The sequence below is a fragment of the Oreochromis niloticus genome, linkage group LG11 (genome assembly GCF_001858045.2).
Source record: "Oreochromis niloticus isolate F11D_XX linkage group LG11, O_niloticus_UMD_NMBU, whole genome shotgun sequence".
NCBI classification, from domain to species: Eukaryota; Metazoa; Chordata; class Actinopteri; order Cichliformes; family Cichlidae; genus Oreochromis; species Oreochromis niloticus.
Window position 1 is genome coordinate 37400929 of NC_031976.2, and position 24424 is coordinate 37425352.

The 24424-nt window shown below is 43.7% G+C and overlaps 1 protein-coding gene and 1 long non-coding RNA gene across 6 annotated transcripts; one reads left to right on the top strand and one right to left on the bottom strand.

Moving 5' to 3' along the window:
• Nucleotides 1-1030: 1030 nt before the first annotated feature.
• Nucleotides 1031-22714, bottom strand: LOC109204142 (collagen alpha-4(VI) chain). 4 transcript variants are annotated; one of them, XR_003222116.1, is made up of 5 exons: nt 18101-18725; nt 17943-18027; nt 15886-15968; nt 1519-1811; nt 1047-1143 (listed from the first exon to the last, which is right to left on the bottom strand). XR_003222116.1 is itself a non-coding variant. In XM_019364425.2 (5 exons), the coding sequence occupies exons 2-5, from the start codon at nt 18459-18461 to the stop codon at nt 1639-1641; spliced, it is 702 nt and encodes a 233-aa protein (XP_019219970.1). In that variant the 5' UTR covers nt 18462-18725; nt 22277-22714; the 3' UTR covers nt 1518-1638. The 4 variants fall into 4 exon arrangements, 3 of the variants coding, with proteins under 3 accessions (XP_025767125.1, XP_019219970.1, XP_025767124.1); XM_019364425.2 differs by lacking the exon at nt 1047-1143 and adding an exon at nt 22277-22714 and having other exon boundaries at nt 1518-1811; XM_025911339.1 differs by lacking the exon at nt 1047-1143 and adding an exon at nt 22277-22714 and having other exon boundaries at nt 1518-1811; nt 18101-18746.
• LOC109204144 (uncharacterized) lies at nt 14250-15430 on the top strand. Of its 2 annotated transcripts, XR_002063700.2 has the most exons (3): nt 14250-14493; nt 14559-14620; nt 14695-15430. It is a non-coding gene; the product is annotated as an uncharacterized LOC109204144 (long non-coding RNA). The 2 variants fall into 2 exon arrangements; XR_003222117.1 differs by having other exon boundaries at nt 14250-14620.
• Nucleotides 22715-24424: the final 1710 nt, after the last annotated feature.

The following is a 24424-nucleotide window of genomic DNA, read 5'->3' on the forward strand; positions in this document are numbered from 1 at the left end:
ACACACACACACACACACACACACACGTCTGAATTTAAAGAGACACGCGCACGTGTTCAGAAAACACTAAAGTTTTTACACACAAACACTAAATATCTAAATGTGGACATTTTGATAACCCTTCATACTGCATCACAACATGATGGTGGATGAACATTTACCACCACCTCCATCTCCACCTGCTACAACAGGACCAATGGTGTGCTCTGTGACAGAGGTAATGCAGAGAGGTGTGGAGCTCTTACTAATGATGAGTGAGTCTTTCTGTGACTGAAGCTCTGAGAGGTTCTGAGAGGCCTGCTGACTGCTTCTCAGGTGTTTCAGAGCCACCTTGTGGCAGGAACACAGCACAGCTGTACAGCTGCTGCATAGCTGCTGCATGTTTCAGCATCTTTGACCTGAACACAGAGATTTAAACTCGTTAATCCAAAATGCTGCAGCAAGAGTCCTGACAGGGACTAGAAATACAGAGCAGATTTCTCCTGTTTTGGCTTCCCTTCATTGGCTTCCTGTTAAATCCAGAATTTATAATCCTGCTCCTCACATACAAGGTCTTAAATAATCAGGACCCAACAGAACACAGTTTTAGCTCATTTCAGAACACCAGCAGATGTTAAAAAGATGCTGAAGGCTCACGTCCTCCAGTAAGACACTCACTCACTGTTTCTGTTCATGTGCCAAAACTAAAACATCATAAGACCCTGGCTGCTGCAGCTGCTGCAGCTGCTGCTGCAGGATTCAGGAGACAGACACTATCTCTACTTTCAAGATTAGGCTTCAAACTTTCCTTTTTGCTAAAGCATATAGTTAGGGCTGGACCAGGTGACCCCGAATCCTCCATTAGTTATGCTGCAATAGGTGTAGGCTGCCGGAGATTCCCATGATGCACTGGGTGTTTCTTCTTCACTCACTATGTGTTAATAGACCTCTCTGCATTGAATCATACCTGTTATTAATCTCTGTCTCTCTTCCACAGCATGTCTTTATCCTGTCTTCCTTCTCTCACTCCAACCGGTCGCAGCAGATGGCCCCGCCCCTTCCTGAGCCTGGTTCTGTCGGAGGTTTCTTCCTGTTAAAAGGGAGTTTTTCCTTCCCACTGTCGCCAGGTGCTGTTCACAGGGGATTGTGTGATGAGGTTTTCTCCTGAATATCGTAGAGAAGCATTAAAAATCACTTTGACGACACTCTTGTTGTGATTTGGTGCCATCTGCTAAACTTGAATGGAACTTTTTTTGCTGCTTATTTTAAATGAAGTTAATTGATTGGTTGTGTTCACTGAAACTGCAGACAAAGGAGTTTGAACTCATCATCAAGAAACAAAGAAACCTGAGAATGAAAGGACGTTTCTGAATGTGTTTAGACAGATGGAAGAGACACTGACACACGAAGTTTGACTTTTTAATAACATTTTAATCAGAAACTTTAACAGAGTTTGTAGCATGCATGTAGCTTATAGCATGCATGTAGCTTATAGCATGCATGTAGCTTATAGCATGCATGTGACAAAGAAACACTGACGTGATGGTTTTCAGTCCTCGAACAGTTTAAACGATCCTGGGTGTGTTTCTGCTCCCAGGTCGCCGGCTCTTCACGTTGCTCGTGTTTGATGGAGGACGCCGGCCTAGCTCCACCTCCTCATCACTGCGGTGTCAGGCAAACGCTCTCGCACTCATCCTGCGTCTCAAAGCGGTTTTTGTTGCCGCCGCAGCCACCGTACCAGAAACGAGAGCAGGCGCCCTGTTTGTGGTCAAAGAACCACCACACGGTGTAATCCTGACAGTGGCCGACGTCCTCGCTCAGGAGACACGCGTCTGCGTGAGGCGAGAAGGAAAGAGGTTACCGTGGTATCATTAGGAATCATCTCAACTCTTCATCCTGAATTCAAACAGATCTCATAACACAGCAGATACAAACGTGACGATGGCTGTAAGAAAAGTCTGAGTTCTGTTCGAAATGATCAGAACTCGGACTGTGAACTGTGGGGTGTGGCAGCTTTCCACAGCGGTGCACTTGGATAAAACCCACTAAGGATGAGGTAAAAATAACAAGAGCAAACTCCAGAGGTGTGACGAAGAGACGGCTCTGATGACAGCTTCTCACCAGCCACTTATCAGCAAGTAACCCAGACTGCCCATGGCACAGGGGGAGGGGCTTCAGCACGTACTGACCAGAGTCAGCAGCTTTGAGTTTTAATGGATTATGAACTTTAAGCTGCTGTGGATGAGGAGCAGCCTTAACTGTTGATGTGCGACCAGAAGTCACGAAGGATATTTATGTAAGGACCACCTGTGAACCGAGGACGGTCTAAGAACACATCTCACAGCCACTCGCCCACTCTGTGAATGGTGCTCGTGGTCGTTCGTGGTCATGACAGTTTGCACATGAATGATCATGACAATGAGCTTGTGGCTCGTTGTTAGGCCGTCGTGATGCGAGCTCAGGAGGAGACGCAGCCCTGTCAGCATGCAGACACCTGTGGGGCTGAATGAGCTGGAAGCAGCTGTTCACACGGCTGGACTCACCATGTGACGAGTGATAAAAGCACTTCTTCTCTTTCTTGGTGTAACTCCATTTTATTCTTTAACTTTTAAGAGACTCAAACTGGAGTCACAGCTCATTACAGTGGACTCACACTGTGTACTATTCTTGTTGTGCGAGCGCTTTGCAAATTGTTATTGTTGTTCATGTACACACTTCTCCTGTTTGTCATTTTTCCTTCTGTCTAATATTTATATTTCATTCCAGCACCGTCGCTGTGAAGCACCCAAAATGTCACTGGGAGCACTGGTTTTGATAAGTGCTGTATTTCTTCTTATACTTGAACACCGGGCGTTTCCAATATGTTTCGTGTGAGAAACAAACTGTACCGCTTCATAATATATATTATAGTATCATTTTTATCAGTACATAAAAGACTAAGACGAATATTTATTCCTCATGTTTTACTTGATTCCTACCAATTTGATGATTGCAGACCAGGGGTCTCAAACTCCAGTCCTCGAGGGCCGCGTCAGCATGAAGTCATGTTCTATACTCTTGCTAATGACCTACTAATTGTATTCAGGTGTGTTGCAGCAGGGACACAGAGAGAGAGAGAGAGAGAGAGAGAGAGAGAGAGAGAGAGAGAGAGAGAGAGAAATAAATAAACTAATAATACATAAATGAATAGAAAAATAGAAAACATGTAGAAATGGGCACACGTAAAATTATTTTTGGAAAGAATCAGGGGCGAGACAGTTTGAATCCACAGCTCAGCGCAAAGATGCATGAATTAATCTGACTAGAACAACACGTAGATGCAATGAAGATCAGCTTACACTCATGAATGTGAATACATGACATAAATGCTAAATGGTGTAGATTTAACACACTTAAAGGCTGAAGTTGAGGAATGACTCAGGGAGTTGCAGGACAATAGAGTGACTTTTGTGAAAAGGAAAAAGATAAACCAGTGATTAAAAGCTTAAAACAATTTCGAAAATAGTGAATTGGAAGTGATTTTGTGCCGATTGAGCAAAAGAAGTGACTACTGTAGAAAGGAAAATGAAAAACAATTTAATTATGTGGTAATGTTTTGAATATGCATTCTTGAGATCTGACTAAATAGGCAAATTAGTTGAATGAGTGGAGAAAGAAAAAAGAAAAGAACAACTCAAGTTTGCTGTCTGACTGCATGAGTGAAGCTTGCACTGAAAGAAACATGTCTGACTGTGTGAGAAGAATTGCTTGGTAAAATATATGATAGCAGCCACAGGACAATTAAATAAAGTCTGTGACTAAGTGCAGTAGTGCAGACCTGGAGAAGAAATTTATAATTTAGTGATGATACATTGTTATAAAGTGGTTAGAAAGTGCTTAATGGGCAATAGTACTGTTGTGCTTTTAACAAGATGTTCTGTGTATTTAGCAGGTGAAACTATGTCCATTGACTTCAGACTTGTCCAGGACGCTGAAGCATCTGAGGGCAACCACGGAAATATGATGTGGGGAAAATGAACAGAGGGAGTGATTTTAAGTCTGATTTCAGACCATGTAAGTATCAGTTAAGCCAAGAGTAGAGCAAAACTTCTATGGCCCGGAAAGTTCTAATTCCCACAACATATTGTTAGATTAGTAAGCAAAACTTTTCTGTGATTAAGATTTTTGGGGGTTTTGTTTTAGTGACGAGTTAATTCTGCCAGTTAGGTTTGGGTTGTTCCCTGATTTTATTAGAGGGAGTTTTAAACACGGACATGTCGAGGAGGGGCCCATTATTTTTGTAACAGTGCACTTAGAGAAAACCTGTCAGGTGTCACCCTTATGGTGATGATGTTTCATTTTCATTTTCATTTCATCAAACATTTTCGGGGGAGCAAATATAAGGTGAGCTTTTCCAGATTACAATGGGCTGAGGAAAAGGTCACGGGTGGGAACCTGGGAGTTCCTGTTTAAAAGGATTGCAGCGAGTCAATCCAGTCCAAAATCATAAACAATTGTTTTTTCTTTTAAAATGATTTTGCTGGTGATGGAGACTGGAATAGGCTGCGCGTGAGTCTCCAGTATCAGCAATATCTCGTGTGAATGCGTGTGGAGGAATGTGTGTGACTGGACTGACGATGGGGACTGAAGTGTTGACTGACATGACACTGAGACAAAGACTGGACCAAGGTTAGGATGAGTAAATGTTGACAAACAATTCACCACGCCGGCAAGAGAAGGGTGGATGCTTTGCTTTGCTTTGCTTTTGGCAGGAGCAGGAGGAGAGAGACTGGAGGGGGAGAGTGCAGGTTCACATGAGAGTGTGGAGCTGCAGACTTTACCTTTCGGCTGCTAATTTTGGGTTGCTGATGTTTGCTTTAAGAAAATTCTGTTTTATTGGCTGGGTTTCGATAATGGTATCACATTATATTGTTGGGAACATGCCAAATGCTAAAGGGGAGAAAATTTATTTTCATTAATGCTACCATTAACCATAACAGGCCACTGTAGAAGTCAATTAAATTTTATAGAAGGAAAATAGTCAGAACCAAAGCAATATTTAGGAATTATATAGGGGAATGGTAGACTTGTCACATTCAAAATACAGTTATGGAATAATAAACACTGCTCCAAGGGACCGAGGTTTTCTTCCCTTTAAAATAGTAAAATATTAAAAATGTCTGAATAAAGACATAAATCCCCATGTTGTGATCAGTCAGGGAAGGACAGCGGGGGAAACTGAGTTTCAAATGTGAAGTTCATGTTAACACACAGGTCTTGTTTCTAGGTAGTTCGGAGGAGGCAAGCTCTGGATGAAGCCAGGAGTTGAAAAGATTTAACATGATAATTGAACTGATTTTATTCCTTGGTGAGAGACTGAGATTACCCATGATGCACCACTGAATGACACAGGAAATCATTCCTGCCTGTGGCCATCTCCCTGTACAACTCATCCACTTAACACACCGTTAATGCAACAGCTACACCCTTCTTGCACACGTTTTTTTCAGCTATTTATTAATAAGTGACTTTTATGTATATATATATATATATGCCTGTATATATTGTGCTATTCTTAGTTAGTGTATTGTCTGTCTTTGTTAATGTTTGTTTATAATGGAGCACTGTAACGAAAAATAATTTGCCCTGGGGATCAATAAAGTATTCTGATTCTGATAAGCACAGGTTTCCAGGCCCGGAGCAAATATACTCGAGAGGAGAATCGCTGAGGTGTTCTGAGAAATAATATGACTAACCTTTTTCTTTTAGTTTCCTAAGATGTGGTGAAGCATTTTCAGTTTGTGACACATAAGATGTGTCAAAAGGGGGGAATTTCATGATGATATTCAGCTCTATTGCTCTTTTAAGCCGATGGAAGTCCATAAACTGTCCTCTTTAATTAATTGTTTAGCTTCCATTGAACAGTGGCTTGGTGACAACTACTTACAGTTGAACTCTGAGAAGTCAGAAACATTAATTATTGCCCCCGACAACCAGATATCTGTAATCAAACAGCATCTTGGTTCTCTCGGCTCATCTGTTCACCTGAGCCTCAGATACCTTGGTGTGATCTTTGATTCTGCCATGTCCCTAGAGCAACACTCTCGCCAGTTGATTAGGAATTGCCTTTTTCAGCTAAGAAACATCTCCAAACTGCGAACTTTGCTGTCTAAATCTGAGTTAGAAATGGTTATTCATGCTTTTATTTCCTCACGCTTAGATGATTGTAACAGTCTTTTTCTTTGTTTGAGCAAAAGGAATCTTGACAGTCTCCAGTTAGTCCAGAACGCTGCTGCAAGGCTTTTAACCAAGACACGAAAAAGAGAGCACATTACACCAGTGTTACGCTCATCACACTGGCTTCCTGTACATTTTAGGATTCACTGTAAAATCTTGGTACTGACTTTTAAAGCTTTGAATTGTGATGCCCCTGCCTACATTTCCGATCTTTTAGAACCCCACGCTCCCTCTCGCAGCCTGAGATCATCTAATCAAAGGCTGTTGTTAGTCCCACGAACTCGTTTTAAGACCAGAGGTGGTAGATCTTTAGAGCTGTGGCCCCCAGGTTGTGGAATGCTCTCCCTCCATCTTTACGTTGCCTTGATTGTATTTATTCTTTTAAAAAGCAGCTTAAGACTCATTTATTTAGATTGGCTTTTAATTAGATTTGTGCTGTATGTTTGATTACTAATGTATTTTATGTGTTTCTGTTTTATATTATTGTGAAGCACTTTGTGGTTTTTATCCTGTGAAAAGTGCTGTATAAATAAATTGATTTGATTTGATTTGATTTGATTTCATGGTTAATTTGAAATAAGGGGTTTTATGATCATTTTATGACTTTTTGGGTGTTTGATAATTTAGGTAAGGTAAAACTTACGCGTAAGTAATTGCTTATATGCTTAAGCTTAACTGATTGAAAATGTTTGTTTTCTCTTTAATCTTTTTTATTAGAATAAGCGGTTATAATCATTTTCTTACACATACTGCAAAGGTGCTCATAAAGAGATGATCTATTGTGAAAGGTGACAGAGTGCAGTAAAAGGTCAATCCATAACACGCTGACAGACACAGACATCATGTAGACTCATTTAAGACATATTTTTGCTTGTAACTGCAATTTGTACCTGCATAAGCAACAGTTTTTGCAGAACGTGCTCTTGATGTTTCAGAGAACAATAACAGGAAACACCTGGGGGAAAGACGGTGAAAGCGGCTCTTTAAGTGTGTTAAAGGTTGTCAAAAGTGTTGCTTACACCCATAAATAATATTGAGACTAAGTACATATAAATGATTGAGCCCAGAACATGATAGTCTGAAGTAACTTTGGATAATTAAAAGAACAATTGATAAACATATTAGATTATTGAGGCGTAGCAGAGAGAGCTGTTTTCGTTTTCTGTCCTTTCCAGAGAAGGAGACGATTCCAGCACCACACCAAAACCACAAGGGGTTGGCGAGAATCCAGGAACCAAGAAAAGGGGCACCCAAAAGAAGCGTAGAGCGCAGAGAATCGCCCAGTTCCAGAAAATTTGTTGTTTAGATTGAAAAGAAGATTATGAGCTCGTTAGACAGAGGTTATACAGGGAGTGCAGAATTATTAGGCAAATGAGTATTTTGTCTACATCATCCTCTTCATGCATGTTGTCTTACTCCAAGCTGTATAGGCTGGAAAGCCTACTACCAATTAAGCATATTAGGTGATGTGCATCTCTGTAATGAGAAGGGGTGTGGTCTAATGACATCAACACCCTATATCAGGTGTGCATAAATATTAGGCAACTTCCTTTCCTTTGGCAAAATGGGTCAAAAGAAGGACTTGACAGGCTCAGAAAAGTCAAAAATAGTGAGATATCTTGCAGAGGGATGCAGCAGTCTTAAAATTGCAAAGCTTCTGAAGCGTGATCATCGAACAATCAAGCGTTTCATTCAAAATAGTCAACAGGGTCGCAAGAAGCGTGTGGAAAAACCAAGGCGCAAAATAACTGCCCATGAACTGAGAAAAGTCAAGCGTGCAGCTGCCAAGATGCCACTTGCCACCAGTTTGGCCATATTTCAGAGCTGCAACATCACTGGAGTGCCCAAAAGCACAAGGTGTGCAATACTCAGAGACATGGCCGAGGTAAGAAAGGCTGAAAGACGACCACCACTGAACAAGACACACAAGCTGAAACGTCAAGACTGGGCCAAGAAATATCTCAAGACTGATTTTTCTAAGGTTTTATGGACTGATGAAATGAGAGTGAGTCTTGATGGGCCAGATGGATGGGCCCGTGGCTGGATTGGTAAAGGGCAGAGAGCTCCAGTCCGACTCAGACGCCAGCAAGGTGGAGGTGGAGTACTGGTTTGGGCTGGTATCATCAAAGATGAGCTTGTGGGGCCTTTTCGGGTTGAGGATGGAGTCAAGCTCAACTCCCAGTCCTACTGCCAGTTTCTGGAAGACACCTTCTTCAAGCAGTGGTACAGGAAGAAGTCTGCATCCTTCAAGAAAAACATGATTTTCATGCAGGACAATGCTCCATCACACGCGTCCAAGTACTCCACAGCGTGGCTGGCAAGAAAGGGTATAAAAGAAGAAAAACTAATGACATGGCCTCCTTGTTCACCTGATCTGAACCCCATTGAGAACCTGTGGTCCATCATCAAATGTGAGATTTACAAGGAGGGAAAACAGTACACCTCTCTGAACAGTGTCTGGGAGGCAGTGGTTGCTGCTGCACGCAATGTTGATGGTGAACAGATCAAAACACTGACAGAATCCATGGATGGCAGGCTTTTGAGTGTCCTTGCAAAGAAAGGTGGCTATATTGGTCGCTGATTTGTTTTTGTTTTGTTTTTGAATGTCAGAAATGTATATTTGTGAATGTGGAGATGTTATATTGGTTTCACTGGTAAAAATAAATCATTGAAATGGGTATATATTTGTTTTTTGTTAAGTTGCCTAATAATTATGCACAGTAATAGTCACCTGCACACACAGATATCCCCCTAAAATAGCTAAAACTAAAAACAAACTAAAAACTACTTCCAAAAACATTCAGCTTTGATATTAATGAGTTTTTTGGGTTCATTGAGAACATGGTTGTTGTTCAATAATAAAATTATTCCTCAAAAATACAACTTGCCTAATAATTCTGCACTCCCTGTAATGTGAGCATAAAATAATGAAGAGTAATGAGAGGGACTTCAGCAATAGTTTGAAGGATTACTATGTTATGTGAATTGCCCAAACACTGTGGTGGCGAAGGGACAATTAAGTGAAGTGTAAGTTGTGTGCTTAGAAACCAGGAGTAAGTTTTAAAGAGGAAACAGGTTAACCAATAGAGACTGTCTCCATAGAACTGATAAAAGTAATGTAGGACATTTTACTAGGACAAAGTTAATTATATCGGTTTTTATTTTACAGTAGTTATTGAGGGAGACAGTTAATTAGGTTAATTCATAAAATGAGTTAAAAATTTGATGATTGCAGACCAGGGGTCTCAAACTCCAGTCCTCGAGGGCCGCGTCAGCATGCAGTCACGTTCTATACTCTTGTTAATGACCTACTAATTGTATTCTGGTGTGTTGCAGCAGGGACACATGGAGGCTGTCCAAATTCGTAGACTCCTCCGAATGCAGCCGACAAATGCGTCCTCCTTTTCCCCAGATTTGAAGGATGGGTCGGGTGTGTCCTTCGTGGCCCACCATATCCCAGAATTCATAGCGCGGCCCAGCCAAACTCCAGTTTCCAAAAATGGCGGCCGCTACTAAGTTTTAAAATTACTTTTATTAATTTTTCTGGGTCTCAAAATAAACTTTGAACATATTTTCAGGCGAGAATGCAGCTGTGTAAACTTCAAATATCTGCTCGGTTTATCAAGACATCGCATATTTCCAAAAGTGCTTCGACGTTTTCGGAGACGTCTGTTACCCACCAGCTCGATAGCTGACCGGGAGGTCGAGGGTCACTAGAGCCGGCGAGAACGGCACAACTCCCGGCACATCATTTTCAGATCACCGCGGACTTTCGCTACTCAGGTTAAACGTCATATATAAGTCACTTACACAACCTAAAAATGTTATTGTTTGGCTTTTTTCAGTGTTTTATTTGTTCCTGAGTAAATCAGTTTGGCTGAGATTAAAGTTATTAGATTAGATTAACTAAAACTTTATTAATCCCCCGGGTGGTTTTCTCACAGCTGAATAAACGTCAAACAGAAAACTGATTAAACTGAAGTGTGAGACGGTCGAGAACTTACTCCAGTGTCCTGTTATATCTTAGATAGCAAGGAGCAGACGGCCGAGTTTATTAAACTCCTCTGAGACAGCGGTGACGCTGATCTGAAGGCTAGACCGTCCAATTTCACAGCCGTTTACTTCCGGCCTACCCGACCTTCTGAGGACCCGGCCCACGTAGACCGCAAAGGCCGGGTCCTCAGGAGGATGCAGCTCACAAACTTGGACATGGCTATGGAAAAGTTTCAGGACAGCGGCCCTCGAGGACCCCTGGTGTATTGCCTGCATTTCTCAAACTGAGCGTTCTTCCCGTCATCGTAGCAAAGAAGAGAAAGGACAGCGTGACTGAGAGCAGGTGGATGCTCACCTGTGGACACAAAACTGTGCAGCTGCTTCGTCAGCTCCACGTTCACATCTGTCAGAGACCAAACAGTCAGCCAGGAGTGTGAGTTAAAGCTGCAGAGCTTCAGTGAAGCAGCTTTCATTACAGCACTTTACAACACCACAGGCTGAGTTACATCCACAGGGGAGAAATAAACAGCAACACAGACAGCCCTAAACAGGCCAGTGATCCGAGTGTGTGTGCTTGTAATGATGCGGACTCACTGACGAGTTAATCTGAACCATTCGTGGTTAAAGTCTGTTTGTTTTTAACTAATTGGAAACAAATTTCCAATAAAGTCAGAGAAGCACTCGACGTGTCGGGTTCTGCCTGTACAGTCTATCAGCAAATTATTGGAAAATAAATTCAGATCTTTATTATGAAAATGACAGATTTCTGTTTTAAAAGGTCTGCAATGATCTCCTGGGGCAGGGCGTCGTCCCTTTCATACTGTGGGCCTAACATGTTACTTAATACACTCAAGTAAGCACTTAAAAAGTCGTAAACCATCTGATGACACCAGAATAATCAACAGCAGCCACGTGGAGAGTCAGACCGGACTGTAGCAAACACACACTCTCTTTACCCAACATGACAACACACCACCAGCTCTACGTCATCAGTCATCTGTTTCCACCCCGCTTTCACACTGACCACTAGTAGTCTCCCCATCAGGGAGCATTTTGATTGGTTGTCACTTGAAGAGGCTGTCCTTCGTCACAAGCAGAGATAAACATGCTTACATCCTGATACTAAAGCTGTTTTTGTTGCTATAGATAATTTCCCCTTCATAACAGCTGGAGGATGTTTTCAGAACTCTGAACTGTATCCAGACTTAAAGTCTTCATTATTATTACAGGCGGACGTAAAACACAGTTAGCTGTAGCTGCTGTTCTGTTCGGCTTCACCTCAGCAAACTGGAGACATCTGACCAATAAGATGGCTTTGTGAGGAAAATGAGGCAGGTTTAAAGTCACAGTAAAAAGCACCAGGGTTTGACGAAGAATGATGTTCATTTATTTCATAAGGACAGTTTTAGGTTTTCTTTGCAGAGATCTGATACCGGGATTCCAGCTGCTGCGAGCGGACAGGACGAGAGACAGCGGTAAGAGGAAAGGAGGGGGACTGGCAGTGTTTGTGAATGACAGATGGTGTAACCCCGGGCACATCACTGTGAAAGAACAACTCTGCAGCAGAGACATTGAACTGTTAGCCGTTAGCATGCGCCCGTACTACCTGCCCCGGGAATTCTCGCATGTTATCGCGATAACAGCGTATGTCCCCCCCTCGGCCAACGCAGATGCAGCCTGTGACTCTCTCCACTCTGTGGTCAGCAGACTGCAAACACAATCTCCGAGAGCCCTTCTCATAATATCAGGGGACTTCAATCATGCCTCACTGGACTCCACACTGCCCACCTTCACCCAGTATGTGACCTGCCCAACCAGAGACAATAAAACACTGGACTTACTGTATGCCAATGCAGAAGAGGCATACAGTTCATCACCTCTCCCTCCCCTGGTCAGATCTGATCATAACCCTGTGCACCTTGTCCCTGTGTATGAGCCCTTAGTGTGCAGGGAGCCACCAGCCACCCACACAGTGCAGAGATGGTCTGAGGAGAGCGAGGAGGCTCTTAAGGATTGTTTTGAGTCGACTGTGTGGGAGGTGATCTGTGACGACCACGGAGAGGACATCGACAGCCTTACTACATGCATTACTGACTATATCAATTTCTGTGTGGCTAACACCGTACCTACCAGGACTGTACGGTGTTTCTCCAACAACAAACCTTGGATTACCCCAGAAATTAAAGCTGTCCTCAAGCAGAAGAGGAGGGCCTTCAAATCCAGAGACAAGGAGGAGTTGAAAAGGGTGCAGAGAGAGCTGAGGGGACTGATAAGGAATGGGAAAGACAGCTACAGGCAGAAGATGGAGAACCAGCTTCAGCAAAATAACGTTGGTGAAGTCTGGAGAGGCCTCAGAACCATCTCAGGCCACAAACATCAGAACTCTCTGCCTGGGAGGGATGTGAGGTGGGCAAATGAACTGAATCATTTCTTCAACAGATTTGATTCAGCCATGAGGCAGTCTCCAACATCGGCTGCAGACTCACCCACCCCCACTGCTGCTGTTCCACCTCTGACACCTCAGACACTTCACACCTCCTCTATTCACCCTGCTCACCCCTCCCCACCCCAACAACAGCATCCAATACACACTCAACACAAGGCTCCAGCCTGTCTCTCTCAACCACCCAGGTTAGGAGGGAACTGAGGAGGATTAAAGCCAAGAAGGCAGCGGGTCCAGATGGCATCAGCTCGAGGGTCGTCAGGTCCTGCGCGGACCAACTGTGTGGGGTGATGGAGCACCTCTTCAACCTAAGCCTGAGGCTGGGGAGAGTCCCACAGCTCTGGAAAACTTCCTGTGTTGTTCCAGTGCCAAAGACTTCACGCCCCAAGGACCTCAACAGCTACAGGCCGGTGGCTCTAACATCCCACCTGATGAAGACCCTGGAGCGGCTGGTCCTGGCTCAGCTTCGGCACCTGGTGAGCTCATCACTGGACCCACTTCAGTTTGCCTACCAGCCTGGCATTGGAGCGGATGATGCCGTCATTCACCTCCTACATCGTTCCCTCGCTCACCTGGAGACCGCTGGGAGCACTGTGAGAATCATGTTCTTTGATTTATCCAGTGCCTTCAACACTATTCTCCCCTCGGTCCTGAAGGACAAGCTGGAGAACTCGGGAGTGGACCATCACCTCACTACCTGGACTCTGGACTACCTCACCGACCGACCACAGTATGTGAGGACTCAGGGCTGTGTGTCGGACAGGGTCGTCTGCAGTACGGGGACCCCACAGGGAACGGTTCTGGCTCCGTTCCTCTTCACCATCTACATTGCAGACTTCTCCCACAACTCCACCCAGTGCTTCCTGCAGAAGTTCTCTGATGACTCTGCAATAGTCGGCCTCATCACTGATGGGGACGACAGTACTGAGAACAGACCCATGACTTTGTGGACTGGTACCAGCAGAACTACCTCCAGATCAATGCCAGTAAAACCAAGGAGCTGGTGGTAGACTTCCACAGGCACAAACATCCTCCACTGCAACCACTGAACATCCAAGGTATGGACATTGAGGCTGTGGACAGCTACAGGTACCTTGGTGTTCATCTGAACAACAAACAGGACTGGACGCCCTCTACAGGAAAGGGCAGAGCAGGCTGTACCTGCTGCGGAGACTCAGGTCGTTTGGAGTGGAGGGCCCACTCCTGAAGACCTTCTATGACTCTGTGGTGGCCTCAGCCATCTTTTATGGTGTGGTCTGCTGGGGACAGGAAGAGACTGAACAGGCTGATCCGCAGGGCCAGCTCTGTTCTAGGATGCCCTCTGGACCCAGTGGAGGTGGTGAGTGACAGGAGAATGGCGGCTAAGCTGTCATCCCTGTTGGACAACATCTCCCACCCCATGCAAGAGACTCTGACAGCACTGAGCAGCTCCTTCAGTGGGAGACTGCGGCACCCACGGTGTGGGACGGAGAGATTTCGCAGGTCTTTCCTCCCCACTGCTGTCAGACTCCACAACAAAGACTTTAACTGATCAAACACACACATCCACACATGTGCAATAAGACTGCTATATGTGCAATTCTTCTTCTGACGAAGTTGTATTTTTGTATTTTCCTACTCAGTTGTATATAGTATTTGTATTTCCATTTTATTCTATTTGTGGCAGGATGAATGTTATCCAACTTTCCAAATGTTGTCCAACCCACTTTCAGCCTGGCGCATTAGGGGGCGCTAGTATAAATAGTGGCCATTTGAGTGTCCCTGGATCGCTTACCTGTGATCTCCTTTTTGGTCACCTGACTTCCCTTTGGTGTTGCCGAGATCATTTGCGGGTTACTCTTCTGAAGCCTCCATCGCGGCTGGTAGGTGTTTACTCATTGTAGTGTGTATATTACCTTACTTGGTGGTAAACGGCTATTGTTTGTAGGTCGTAGCTGTAGAAGCCTCCTCTGAGCCATTCTGCTCACGTTTTATGACACGGCTTACTTGGTACGTAATCAACTTTTGTTACGCTCTCTGCTTTCTATTGTTCTTTTATAGTAATTATTTATTATACTTTGCAGGAAGTGTGGGCCTTAGTTTTACGCCAAGCTACGCGAACTGAAGTACTGCTGCTTTGCTTTGCTGTGCTTTTACCGTCTGTTCCCGTTGCGAGATTTCTTTTCCTGCTGCTGCCAGCTTTCACTGTGGACGTCGGCGTGGACAGCAGCCATATGCCCGCCGGTTATGGGAGTCAGCTGGCGTGCATATTGATTGACCGTTAACTTGTAGTTGTGCAGACGGCAAGTTGGAGCAATACGGCGATTCCGTTTGCTCCTGATTTTAGAGCTTTATCCAGACTGTATGTTGTTTTACTGTTGTTTGATCTGTAGTTTGGATTTTTGTTACGCCACTGGTGGGAGGCCCTTTTTCTAGCTGTAGATCACCAGTGTGGTCCTGCAGTTGAGTTATCCCCCAGCGTTACACATTAGTTTGTTGTGATATATTAAAATTTTCTTTGTTTCTTTTATTCAGATGCGGAGCGCCGACGTGGAGGAGACTAGGGTGCCTTGGTGGTGGGATCCTTTGCGTGTACACACCTGCCTTGTTTAGTTTATTAGTGTGAGTGTGTGATAGTGTGCTGCACTTGTGTCTTGGTGTGTTTTCTTTTAGTTTGTGTGTGGCATCCCTGCCCCTCCTCTGGTAAGCCTCAGCTCTGAATACCTTTTTAAGCATATTTGTACATGAATATTTATGATTGTGCTTTTATATGGTGTTTTAAATAATTATTAATAAATTGTCAATTTGTTTATCATTGAACCTCGTCTCTGTACTGAGTATAGTGAACCTAAGTGCCCTTTTTGGTGATTTAGTGTTACTTCCAGTATTCTCTGGGTGAAATTCCCAGGGTGGCGTTGTGTTTTAAAACTGTGAAGAGTATTTACTTTATTTCCACCTCGTGCTGCCACATATTGTATATGGTATTTTATTTTATTGCTTTCCAGTGTTTTTATAATTTCTGCTACATAACTTTGCACTTTGCTGTAACAAAACAAATTTCCCACCTGTGGGACTAATAAAGGTCATCTTATCTTAAGTCTACAGTACACACGGCTCATCGAGCTCATCTTGGATAATGACGCACTGACTGTGTGTGTGAGTGTGTGTGTGTGTGAGTGTGTGTGTGTGCGTGTGAGTGTGTGTGTGTGTGTGAGTGTGTGTGTGTGTGTGCGTGTGAGTGTGTGTGTGCGTGAGTGTGTGTGTGTGCGTTCTACCTGACTGTGAGTCGTCTCCTGTGTTCACAGTGCTGTTGATGCTCGTCGTTTGCTCCTGAAACTCCAGCTCTGCCTCACTTTGACTGGACACAGAGCAGAAGAAACTCGCTGAGTCATCACCAGTATTTTTCTGGATGATACATTTTAACAGCCAACTTCAGTTTATAGTCAGAAGTCCATCTTCCCACTGAAGCAGACAGACTAAATGATTTTAATAATTGTTTGCTTACACTTTAGAGACTGAGAACCATGACAGGCTTTTAAAATGCAGCTCAGGGCAATAAAAATAGAAAATAAAAAAATCTATTTCACATCACTCTGACTAATCAGATGTGTCAAATTTCTGAGAAAACCAGCCTGTCAAGGTCTGAACCAACTGTCTGAAGTAAGCTTCTTGTGTTTTGTCTCGTCTTAAAAGCCCATGTTTTCCTGATTCGTCAGTTTCTGGAAGCCTGAATATAATCCACCCACTGTTATCATCTTCAATGCCCTGTACCAACATAGAGCAGAGCAGCTATCTGAACGCTACTCCAACAGAGGTCGATCATCTTGTTAATAATTTTACCTCCTCACTACGTACGACTCTGGATACTGTAGCTCCTGTGAAAACTAAGGCCTCAAATCAGAAGTCCCTGACTCCGTGGTATAATTCTCAAACACGTAGCCTAAAGCAGATAACTCGTAAGCTGGAGAGGAAATGGCGTGTCACAAATTTAGAGGATCATCATTTAGCCTGGAGAAATAGTTTGCTGCTTTATAAGAAAGCCCTCCGCAAAGCCAGAACATCTTACTATTCATCACTGATTGAAGAAAATAAGAACAACCCCAGGTTTCTCTTCAGCACTGTAGCCAGGCTGACAAACAGTCAGAGCTCTACTGAGCCAACAATCCCTTTAACGTTAACTAGTAATGACTTCATGAACTTCTTCACAAATAAAATTTTAACAATTAGAGAAAAAATTACTCATAACCATCTCACAGGTGAATAATATGTACAGCTACTTTTAATACAGTGATATTCATTTAGACTCTTTTTCTCCAATTGATCTTTCTGAGTTAACTTCAATAATTACTTCCTCCAAACCATCAACGTGTCTTTTAGACCCCATTCCTACAAAACTGTTCAAAGAAGTCCTGCCATTAATTAATGCTTCGATCTTAAATATGATCAACCTATCTCTAATAATCGGCTATGTACCACAGGCCTTCAAGCTGGCTGTAGTTAAACCTTTACTTAAAAAGCATCTCTAGACCCAGCAGTCTTAGCTAATTATAGGCCAATCTCCAACCTTCCTTTCATATCAAACATCCTTGAAAGAGTAGTTGTCAAACAGCTAACAGATCATCTGCAGAGGAATGGCTTATTTGAAGAGTTTCAGTCAGGTTTCAGAGCTCATCACAGCACAGAAACAGCTTTAGTGAAGGTTACAAATGATCTTCTTATGGCCTCTGACAGTGGACTCATCTCTGTGCTTGTCCTGCTAGACCTCAGTGCTGCGTTCAATGCTGTTGACCATAATATCCTATCATCTTCCTCCCCTCGTCCCCAGATGGCCGCCTCTCCCGAGCCTGGTTCTGCCTGACGTTTCTTCCTCATAAACGGGAGTTTTGCTTTCACAAGTGTGGTGAATGAATTAGCTGAATTTTTCTGATATTCTTGATGCATCTCAGAAAATATTACAGATAAATATAAATAAAGTTATTTCTCTGATGTGTCTTGGTGCTGAGCCCAGCACAAATCTAATCTGAACATTTATTAAAAAAACAGTCAGCCTAAATCAACAAACAAATACTTCCAGGACGTCTGCTCTTATCTGAGGAAAACAATTCCAGCAGTATCTTCCCACTGAAGACAGATTAATGAGAGGACGATGTATCTGTACACCAGATATTTGGCTGAAATGCTGCTCAATGAATCACTGACTCCATGTTGAACCCGGTCATCTAGTTTTACAGACTTGTTTCTGACCAGCTGACCTTCGATGACAAAGCTGTGTGAGTCAGTGGAAGCTGTTCCCTCTGAGGCTCAGTGTGAGTCTGTAGGAAGTGTGTGTTACCTGTTTGTGTCCAGAGTGTCGTCTGGCTCTGACAGCTGGCTGCAGGTCAGTTTAAATGGGGGTGGAGGATAAGCGTTGAGTCCCTCTGAAATAAACCCAAACAGCCCGTCAGCATGTGTCTGGTTAGTGACGATAAGGAGATCTGAGCGCGCTCTTACTGTTGAGGGCGGAGAGGAAGACTCGGATGAAGCGTTGGGCGTAGCCCTGCTCGTCGGCCTTCAGCCTGTTGAATCTGATCAGGTGCTGCTGTGTCGGCACGCTGGCCAGCTCCTCCACCTCCCTGCGTTTATAACGATCACCCACCGCCACCACAAACAGCGCCACCCCCTCACACTTGGCCTTCTGGGAGATGTAGCGCAGCTTGGCCTGGTCCCTGTAGGCCGTCTTGGTGCCCACCACAGTCAGGACGGCCCTCTTGCTGCGCGGCTGGCCGGCCTTCAGCAGCACCTCCCTCAGGGTGTAGTCCAGCATCTGTCCCAGCGCCAAAGAGCCGCCCTGCTGCTGCATGTTCTGCATCATGTACGTCTTCACAGTTCTGGTAGGTCTGCAGGCCGAACTCCACCTTGGTGCTCTGTTGGACCAGAGCTACTCGGGCCTGGCGGCGGGGCTGTGGACTCACGGCCAGCTGCTCCACCACAGAGCTCAGCAGCTGCTGAGCACCGGTGTATTCATCGGCCTGGATCTCCCCGAAACTGTCCAGCACCATGACCAGGTCCACATCCACCTGCTGAGGCACCACTGGTTCCTGGATGAAGGCGCACTCCTCTGCACGCCTGCAGGGGTCTGCAGAGACAACAGCAGCCACTGAAAAAACATTTATTCATTGCCGAGTTACAACCTAACCTGCAGGTATTATTTACCTCTTTAGTACAAATAAGTCATGTTACACAACAATGAAACTATAGATGTGAAAGTTAGCACCATCCAAACACCATGATGCACAAGCAGAACAAGGTACTGAGTGGCCTTTGGTCTGTTAAGAAAGATGAATGATTCAGTCTGCATTAATCAGCTAACAAAAGTTGCTAAGAGAGCAGGAAAATGTTTGTCTTAACTGTTGCCAGCTACTAACTCGGTTAGAGTTATTAGAATTGCAAAAAGATAAAAAAAACAAGTGGTATAATGAGTCACGATGTAGATCAGGGGTCCATTCTTCGTACCTCGCTAAGTAAATTAGCCGGATTTGATTGTTGACGATTTCGCGTGATCTTGGATCGTTCGGTTCTCCGAAGCTCATCCGGGACTTGCTGTCATAGCAACAGATCCGTAAGCGTAAACCTGCTCGGGAACAGGTTTACTTTATGTAAACAGGATTAGATCGCGGCCACTCAGGTATGTCCGCTTCATTCATACGAAAGCAACAGCGATATTTCGCCACTGTTTTTCCATAAATAAATATCATCAATGTAACTAAAGATAATGCAGCATTTGATTCTTTTATTGATTTCATACAGATACATACAGGTCATTTCCTAAAAAAAGGGAAATGTACTATTAATCATTCTATTACATGTATTTGATTATTTCAGATGTAATTCATATTTTAGAGTAGTAATAGTAAATTACTACGTGCAATCAAGATGAGAGACCACGGCTATAAAAGCGAAGGTGGATTTGGGAAGTCTGTTGCAGCCATGTCCTGTCCGTTTGTACGCGAGCAAGGAAGGTGCAAGATTGATAAGGAGAGTTTACAGAATTCAGCGTATATTGCGGGATAGACAGGATCCTTTAGCTCAGCGCGACAGTGTGCTCATAGAGAGATATCGATTCTCTCGTGAGGGTATTATTTACTTTCTCTCTCTCTCTCTCTCTCTCTCTCCCTATATATATATATATATATATATATATATATATATATATATATATATCCCAACTTACTGTGCATGCTTCAGTCACCCCTTGCATGGGAACAGGTAAAAGTGATGGAGTGTTATGTAAAACTACACACAAAAAAACCCACAATGTCAATAAATGTCACAGTACAAAAAGGGGTGTGACGAGGGGGTGCAGGACCACCACCTGTCTTTATTTGCTCTGCCCTTTTCTTGGTTGCTGTTATAAACAAACAGATTATTTCAGGGTCTCTTTTCAAGAGACTAAAAGCAATATAAGTGATAAATATTACCATTCTGTAGAATATTCTTATATTTCACTTTCACTTGTTCCCATGTTCTAGTGGGTCCTGTTGTGGCTCCAATGTGAAAGAGGATATAATGTAATATAATATAATAAATTACTTACAAGTTTAATTTGTCAGCAACTTTCTGCCAGCCCTCTCTCCTTGCTTTTGCAGCCTTTGCAGTGTTCCCCTGCGTTTTAATTAAACTCTGAAACTCCTGAAATCCCTCAATCAAGAGTTCTTGCTCTGCTGCCGTGAAATACTGAGCTCGCTCCTTCGACATCTTCGCCGACCAATCACAGGGTTGCCGATCAATGTTTCTACTATCGATGCGTAGCCCCTTTTCAGCCACCCAGTGATCTCACATTACTTCATCCAGCTGTACTAATCGTCAACAACAGGTGTGTTCGGAGAACCGGAATAGCGAGCTCAAAGTTGGCGCGATGATTTGATCTTGGATGTAGTAAGCGAGGTACGAAGAACGGACCCCTGGTGTAGACTCCCCTGGGTACAGCCTGTGGTATGAGGTCCAGTCGATAGCCTTGTCTTGTTCTAACTGCTTCAGACAGTCTATCACCCTCTTCCTGTAACCACTTCCTGGATCTCATTTCAGGGGCTCGTAAGTATTTTCGTCACTGAGCTGTGACAAAATTTTCTCATGATAGTCTTTCTGGTTTAGCAATACTGTGCACCTACCCTTGTCTGCTGGAAGGATGATAATGTTGTTTCATTACTAAGTGATGTGAGTGCCTTCCTCTCCTCCATGCTGATGTTGGATGCTGCGGGCTTTGCATTGCTGCCTCATCTGCAGAGTTGTTGTTATTTCGAATTGCTGTTTCTGTGGCTGTGATCAGTTCCACTAGCACAGCGGTCCCCAACCTTTTGCGCCACGGACCGGTTTATGTCCGACTATATTTTCATGAACTGGCCTTTAAGGTGTCGCAGATAAATACAACAAAATAAAACCAGTTACGGTACCAAAAAAAGAAAATTTTTTCATACCACACAGGAAAAGACCCAGGGAAACAGAGTTAACAATAAACACGATAAGAAAATAATGCTAAAAACTGATAAAAACCCTGAAAACCATAAATTTCACACCCAAGCCAACTATCGCGGCCCGATACCAAACGACTCACGGACCGGTACATGAGTGATTTGGTAGTAACCCTTTAGCAAGGATGTTTTTCTCTGCTTGGGAGAGCTGTCTGGCAGACAAATTCTTCACCCACTTGTCCACATCCTCGGTGTGGCATCCTCTCTTCTGGCTGCTGAGGACACTCTCTGTATTTTGCTGTGGTTTCCGACATACAACAAGTACGACAAACTTTCTCTGTTGCCTGGTCTTAGACTTCGTGTCCTGTGCTAGACAAGCCTTCTCAGTGAATTCAAACACCTTTCTAAGAGTATTCTCATCTAGAAGCATCGTAAGTCTGTCAGATCCGCTCCTCTTTAGATTTTAGAACTGAACTCAGACATGGGAGGGGAGCTCTAAGGTCAGCATCTGGTGGCCAGGTCTGAGTTTATAAGAGCTGGCCTGGAAGAGTGAATCATGAAAAAATACATGGGCACAAGCACAAGCTTGGGGGGGGGGCAAAAGTTTAGATTAACAAATCCAGCCATTCATGACAAAAAGAACACTTTCAAAAATATGTGCAGACAAACTTAGTTTTGGACTCAGCTTTAGAGAAATGGTGAGCGGATATCAGGATGAGCAAGATGATGGCTGGGATGTTGGTAGAGGTATAGCAGCCTAATATTCTGACAGTGTAAACTATAACAGTTTCATTGTATGATCTTAATGTGTAGAAAAGGTAAAAAAAAAAAAAAAAAGCATTATGTGTCAGTCTGGATTTTCTGTTTGTTTTAAGGCGTGAATATTTATTTGCAAATGTCGTCATCCTTTCAAATATGTCACAAATCTTACTGATTATCAGAAAGCCAAAAATGTCACAGGGAGGGGGAGGGCAAGATGGCGCCTGTGTTTGGCTGTGCCGCTGCCTTCATCCATGTGTTTGTTTACTTTATATGTTATGAAGTGTTCTTGCTACAGTTTGTCCGGTGTCATCTCCCTTTGGATTTATGATCGCCATGCGTTACTGGCGATCAAATCTGCTATGGATAACTTTCAGAGTCAACGAAACGTGTTGACTCTGAAAGTTGTCAACACGTGTTTTCCCACCGCCGCTTGAGCGCGACGCAGCACCCGGTTTACCTCCACTCTTGCCGGTCAGCTCATTTTTGCTTCAGAGGCCTCGTCGGAGGAAGCAGGGGAAGAGAGCCGGCTTTCTTGTCCTGCTCCGTCATCTTCGGAAAGAGGCAGATCTTCGGGGGCTTTACTCCTGGGCTGCTAGCGGTAAGATCCGCCTGAGACTTGTTGGAGCTGGATTAATCCCCACAACCCACTGTGTTTACCACCCAGGCTTTCACCTGAAAGCATGGAAAGCAATGCCTCATCGCAGCAGGAACCCCGTTTTGCTGCGCAGCTTACTGCAAATGTCAGGAAGCGCTGTGTGGCAGTTACTCAGGCACGAGGTTTAAACACAAAGAACTCAGCTTTATTTGCTGGCAGGGTAAAGTCATTCAAAACTAAGCTACACTGGGAAAAATATGAACTACAAGTTACAGAGAGGCACACGAGGAAACACACAGCTTGAGAGACGACGCGACACTGACTCAGAGAAACACAGGGTTTAAATACACTGGGAAGTAACGAGGGGAATGAGACACAGAAGGAGGGCACAGCTGGGAGAAATCAGAACTGACGAGACGAGGAAGCAAAGCAGGACACATTCACATAAGACACAGACCTTAACCAAAATACACAGAGGGAAATACTAAGCATGGAACACAAGAAACTAGACTCGAGGGAGTAACAAAAGACCAACCATGAGAACATAATTCACAATACCGAGTGACAGAAAACACAAAAAACTCAAAACATGCAAAGACACAAACCAAGAAACACAGACTTACACAGAACAGAGGGGGCACAGAGAAACATGAAGGGCAAGGGATCAAAACTAGAAACCACAGATTAACTCACACAAGTACAAAATACAAAAATCACAAGGAACTAAAAACGCTGGGTCAGGAGACCCAGGATCCTGACAGCATAGTACGAACTCTGTTCCTGGAAACTCTACCCCTGTCCCGGTGGGTCGCAGCGTTAAATGGATGTTAATTAATGCCCGCTCAACTGCCAACAAGTCTTATATCTTAAATGACTTGTTCTGTACGAAGAAGCTTGATTTTATGTTTATCTCTGAGACGTGACAGCGTGAGAATGAAGTCTCACATCTTTTAGAGCTTTGTCCCGCTGACTGTTCTTTTCTCTGTGCACCTCGGATATCTGGACGAGGAAGTGGAACAGCGGTAATTTTTAAAAAGACATTTTTATGCCAGATGATCTCCTCGAGCTGTTACAACTCTTTTGAGATGATTATGATAAAAATTGGACGAGAACAGCCCATATACGGCATTTTAATTTATCGTCCACCTGGGTCTGCTGTGTCTTTTCTGTCAGACCTACAAGAATTTTTAACTTCCACGATTAAACTGGGCAAGGTCATCATTGTTGGTGACTTCAACATTCATGCAGAGGACTCATCAAACAGTACCACTAAGGAGTTCCTGAGCATTATGGACTCTTTCAATTTTGTTCAGCATGTATCAGGTCCTACTCACACAGCTGGGCATACTCTGGACTTGGTCTTCACCTGTGGTGTTTCCCTTGACCACATGAACTTAAATGATGTTGTTTTAGCGACCATAAGTCAGTCTTTTTTAATGTATCTGTCAACTCAGAGTCTCTTCCCCAAAGTTTTATTAGGCGCAGGCGCTTTATTGATGACTCTGTCAATTTAAAGTTTTCTTCTCTTTTTAATTTTAAACCTTCTTCTGATGATGTTGACATCCTTATTAATTCTTTTAATGAACACTATCTTGGCATTCTTAATCAGGTTGCTCCTTTGAAAACTAGTCATTGCTCTGTTAGTTCCTGCACACCATGGTTAAATAATCAAACCCGTGGTCTTCGACACTCCTGTCGAAAAGCAGAGCGTCTCTGGAAGTCCACTGGGCTGGTTGCCCATCGGGAACACTTCAAAGAACTTCTTCACTTATATAATGAGTCAGTCAAAGAGGCCAGATCCTCTTACTTCATTAATCTCATAAATCGTCATACAAATAACCCAAGAATTCTATTTGATGCTATCAATAGTATTGTTTCTCCTCCAACTCAGCATGCTGTGTTACTTTCTGATGAAGACTTCAGCACTTTCCTCAATTACTTTGTAAATAAGGTGATGGACTTGAGATCCAAAATCTCCTCAAGTGCCTCCCCTTATGAAGATGCCATTTG